Here is a 5,000-nt window from a genome sequence, read left to right as displayed (position 1 = left end):
GCAGCAGTAGTAGTAGTAGTAGTAGTGGTGGTACCAGCAGGTAGTAGTAATAGTAGTAGTACTACTACTACTAGTATCACTACTATTACTACTACCTTTTTATATTATAATAATTATTTATTTATTTATTTACTTACTTATTTATGTACGCTTATCTATTATTTATTCACCTTTTTTTTTTTTTTCTTCTTTTTTTTTTCTCAAGGCCTGACAAAGCGCGTTGGGTTACGCTGCTGGTCAGGCATCTGCTTGGCAGATGTGGTGTAGCGTATATGGATTTGTCCGAACGCAGTGACGCCTCCTTGAGCTACTGAAACTGAAACTGTACCAGCATCACTACCTGTCCAAGGTTATATTCATCCCGAAAGAAGCACACCCAACAAAGTGACGAGGCACGCGCCTCTTACCTGTTACCTTTACCTTTGACTTTACCTCCAGGGTGCGGGGACTTTGTCATCGCCATGGACGGGTCTGACAGCGTCCGGCGCTGGGAGAGTGTGATGAGGGACTACCTGGCCTACACAGCCATGCGCTTCGCCAGCTTCAACAACGCCATGGGGGTGGTGGTCTTCGGCACCAACGTCACCTCCCAGTCTGCTGACACTATGATCCGGCCTAAGCGAGGTGCGGGAACACGCACAGACACAGACACACGCACGCGCGCACATACGCGCGCAAAGACACACACGCACACATACGCACGCACACACACGCACACACACACACATTCTCTCTCTCTCTCTCTCTCTCTCATGTACACACACACTCTACACATACACACACTCTCTCACTCTCTCTCTCTCTCACTCTCTCTCTCTCTTCCACTCATAAACACGCACACACACACACACACACACACACACACACACACACACAGGCATGTGTTTTGCCTTTGCTTTGTTCTTTTCTTCTTCTTTCCTTTTACCTCTGAGGGCTTGGTGTAAAAATAAAATAAAAATTTATTAAAAAAAAAAAAACTACGAAAAAGTCATGCTTACTCTACTACCCTCGTGAAATTTAAAAGAATTCGTTTCGCTTCGTTTCGTTTTGTTTTGACACATTAACGATGTCAGCATTGTGTTCTGCTGTCCACCAACCAACCAACCAACCAACCAACCAACCAACAACACCACAGACAAGCGGCAGCTGGCAGAGCAGATCGAGAAGAGGCTGTCCTTCCCCAGCAGGCGGGGTACGGGTACCACGCAGGCCATCCGGAGGGCCACCGCCTTCCTCCGAGATCTGCCAGCCTCGAATGCATCCCGCACCCTGTTTGTGATCACTGATGGCCCGGCCCTCAACCCCCAAAGTGCTCGACAGGTGAGTGAGTGGGGGTGTGTGTGTGTGTGGGGGGGGGTGCCATTTCTGTGAGACCACTGGCAGATATATGGTGGTGTGTCCATCGAGATCGATGATGACCATCGTTGTCATCCAGCTGGGGGATGGGGGGAGGGTGGTGGTGGGATGGGGGGGGGAGGATGCTCATGAATCTATCTGTGAATGCGCAGATGGCTGAATAGTCCAGTCTGCGCACGAAATGTTCGCTGACAGTTGGGGCAGACAAAGACAGGCATATCATTGTCAGGGAGCTTGTTTGCCCGTGACTTTCTGGCCTGCCTCTTCTGAACAGCTGCAGCAGTCCTGTTGGCCTCGCACAACTTGGCGCCTTTGTGCACAGCAGCGCGCCATTTGTCACGGTCCACTGCAGATTCCTCCCAGGAGTCAGGATTGATATCAAACGCTTTCAGAGAGACTTTCAGAATATCTCTGAAGCGCTTCTTCTGACCTCCGTGTGATCTCCGTGTGATCTCTTCCCTTGTTGCAGCTCGCCATAGAAGAGCCTTTTGGGCAGCCGATGGTCTGGTTGCTGATCACTGTTAAACTACAAAACAACATCAACAAAAACAAAAACCCACATGTATAATCATCGTTATTTTCCATTTCAGAATGAATGCCAAGTTTGCTGAAAGGGTGACATAAAACTTTCTTTCAATTCCGAAATAAAAGCTTTGTCATTTTCGACTCCATGGTCGTTCCGTATGACTCCATTGTCGTTCCGTATGAATCTAAATCCATTTTCAATAAGGACTTCCTGGCCTAAAACAAAACCAAACCTGTTTTTGATCCCCAGTTTCGATTATGCGTCATCTGTCTATTTATTCTGTTTGTTGGGCCAACACTCGGCTTATATCACAGATTGACATAAGTTTACATTTGGGCCAACAGCAAAGTGAGAGCTGTATTATCAATGGTTTCTCCAGTCAATGGGAAACCATTTACAGCTTAGTCTTTTGTGAAAGACTATGACTATCAAACTAGGAAGCAAAATTGCACTGGCTCTTAGTGCTGCAAGCCTTGTGGGCTAGTTGGCCTTTGGGAACCATCCCAACGCCGATTGTCCTAAAACCCTCTTGGCCGAGAGAGTGGGGATGTAACTTGGGCAAGACACTCCCCACTATAATCAAATTCTGATGGTCATAGTGGAGGTGGGTTGTTGAAGTGTGGGGGAAGATGTGAAGATACACATTTTTGTTGTTGTTGTTGTTGTGTGGTGTTGTTCTTGTTGTTGGTGGTGGTGTATGTATATATGTGTGTGTGTGTGTATGTGTGTGTGTGTGTGTCTGTGTGCGCGTGTGCCTGTGTGTGTGTGTGTTTATGTGTGTGTGTGTGTGCCAGTGTGTGTGTGTGTGTGTGTGTATGTGTGTGTGTGTGTGTGTGTGTGTGTGTGTGTCTCTCTCTCTCTGTCTGTCGGTCTGTGTATCCACGGTAATCTTTAATAAAACATTCGCACTTTTTTTTTTCCACCAACGCCGTTCCTGAGTTGTGTTTTTCCTCTCCCCTCTCTCTCTCTCTCTCTCTCTCTCTCTCTCTCTCTCTCTCTCTATATATATATATATATATATAGAGAGAGAGAGAGAGAGAGAGAGAGAGAGAAAAGAAAAGGAAACAAACTCATCAATCTGTCAAATATTCCAAATTTTCGGAACGATCACGCTCCTTTCCTCAAGGGATAAGTTGTTTACATGTTACCAGGGTCACTCTTACGCAGCTATTATTATACTATTATCATTATAAGTGGAGTGATGGCCTAGAGGTAACGCGTCCGCCTAGGAAGCGAGAGAATCTGAGCGCGCTGGTTCGAATCACGGTTCAGCCGCCGATATTTTCTCCCCCTCCGCTAGACCTTGAGTGGTGGTCTGGACGCTAGTCATTCGGATGAGACGATAAACCGAGGTCCCGTGTGCAGCATGCACGTAGCGCACGTAAAAGAACCCACGGCAACAAAAGGGTTGTTCCTGGCAAAATTATGTTGAAAAATCCACATCGATAGGAAAAACAAATAAAACTGCATGCAGGAAAAAATACCAAAAAAAATGGGTGGCGCTGTAGTGTAGCGACGCGCTCTCCCTGGGGAGAGCAGCCCGAATTTCACACAGAGAAATCTGTTGTGATAAAAAGAAATACAAATACAAATATGCAATTTTTTTCGCAGGCTTTGGTCAGTGCCAGAACGGAAGGTTTCCAGGTGGTGGTGATCGGAGTGGGGAATGACTTCACAGCCACTGAGCTGCAGACCATGGCTGGACAGTACAGCATCGTCATCCGCGTGGATTCCTACCTCACTCTCTACGCCGTCGACCTGGCCAACTACACCTGTGGCAGTGGGGGACGTGAGTGCGGAGAGATGGGGGTGTGGTGTGTGGGTGTGGTGTGGTGTGGTGCGGTGTGGTGTGGTGCGTGTGGTGTGGAGAGATCGGGGTGATGTGTGGATGTGGTGTGGTGGGGGTGGTGTGGGCTGTGGATGGGGAGAGATGGGTGTGGTGTGGTGTGGTGTTGTGTTGTGTGGTGTGGTGTTGGTGTGGTGTGATGTAGTGTGGTGTGGTGGGATGTGGTGTGGCATTCACAAGCAATTCAGCAAACCCCCTTTTATCGTGTGTGTGTGTGTGTGTGTGTGTGTGTGTGTGTGTGTGTGTGTGTGTGAGTGTGTTCAGTTGTGTTTTAGTGCTGTCGATACTCAAAAGCAATCCAGAAAAAAAAAAAAAAGTTTTGATCCCAAGTTCAATTTTTATAATCGGATATACCTGATTCTGGAAAAGATTTTGAGATGAATTATTAGCGTTTCTCTTCGTTCACGCGTTTGTTGTTGTTGTTGTTGCTGCTGTTTAACAGGTGTTTGATGCGAGTTAGAAGACTGGCACCTGAATCTGCTGTTCAAGCCACAGAAAAGGAAAATCTCATATTTTTGTGCATTTATCTATCTTTATGCGCGCGCACACACACACACACACACACACACACACACACACACACACACACACACACACACACACACACACACACACACACACACACACACACACACACACACACACACACACACACACACTGTCATGAATAAGTTTTGATGATAACAGATGTAGCTCAAACTTCTACTAAGTCTTGTCTTTAGTTTCTACAGTATTAGAGTTATGCATGCGTGTGAATGACTGGTGCGAAAGCGCTTTGATTTGTCTCTGCACAAGATTCAGCGCTATATAAATACCATTATTATTATTATCATTATTATGATGCCCAGGTTGCCTGAATACGTGCCCTCTACCAGTACAAACTCAAGATCCCAATTCATGTGATTGCCGTAAGTACTTCAAAATGACACACCTTGTTATTCTTTCTATTGTGATCAGAGGGAAAGGAAGAAGAACAAGACGATGAGAGAGAGAGAGAGAGAGAGAGAGAGAGACAGAGAGTGATAGGTAGAAACACACACAGAGAGGGAGACAGAGGGAGACACAGAGAGAGAGAGACAGAGTGAGAGGTAGAAACACACACATAGAGGGAGACAGAGAGAGGGAGAGCGGGAGACACAGAGAGAGGGAGACAGAGAGTGAGAGATAGAAACACACACAGAGAGGGAGACAGAGAGAGGGAGAGAGGGAGACACAGAGAGAGGGAGACACAGGGAGAGAGAGAGAGTGAGAGGTAGAAACACACACATAGAG

General features: G+C 46.7%; 1 protein-coding gene across 1 annotated transcript in view; it reads left to right on the top strand.

Moving 5' to 3' along the window:
• Positions 1-5,000, top strand: part of LOC143287913 (uncharacterized) — a 76,506-nt gene that overhangs the window by 20,961 nt on the left and 50,545 nt on the right. Inside the window, exons 7-10 of the mRNA XM_076596155.1 lie at positions 439-624; positions 1,136-1,320; positions 3,494-3,671; positions 4,577-4,636. Of these exons, the coding sequence (XP_076452270.1) occupies positions 439-624; positions 1,136-1,320; positions 3,494-3,671; positions 4,577-4,636 (609 nt within the window). The remainder of the gene's footprint in view (positions 1-438; positions 625-1,135; positions 1,321-3,493; positions 3,672-4,576; positions 4,637-5,000) is intronic.

This window comes from Babylonia areolata, chromosome 12, assembly GCF_041734735.1.
Source record: "Babylonia areolata isolate BAREFJ2019XMU chromosome 12, ASM4173473v1, whole genome shotgun sequence".
NCBI lineage: Eukaryota > Metazoa > Mollusca > Gastropoda > Neogastropoda > Buccinidae > Babylonia > Babylonia areolata.
Note: the sequence above shows the minus strand (reverse complement) of the source record. Positions and strands in the feature narration are given on the sequence as shown.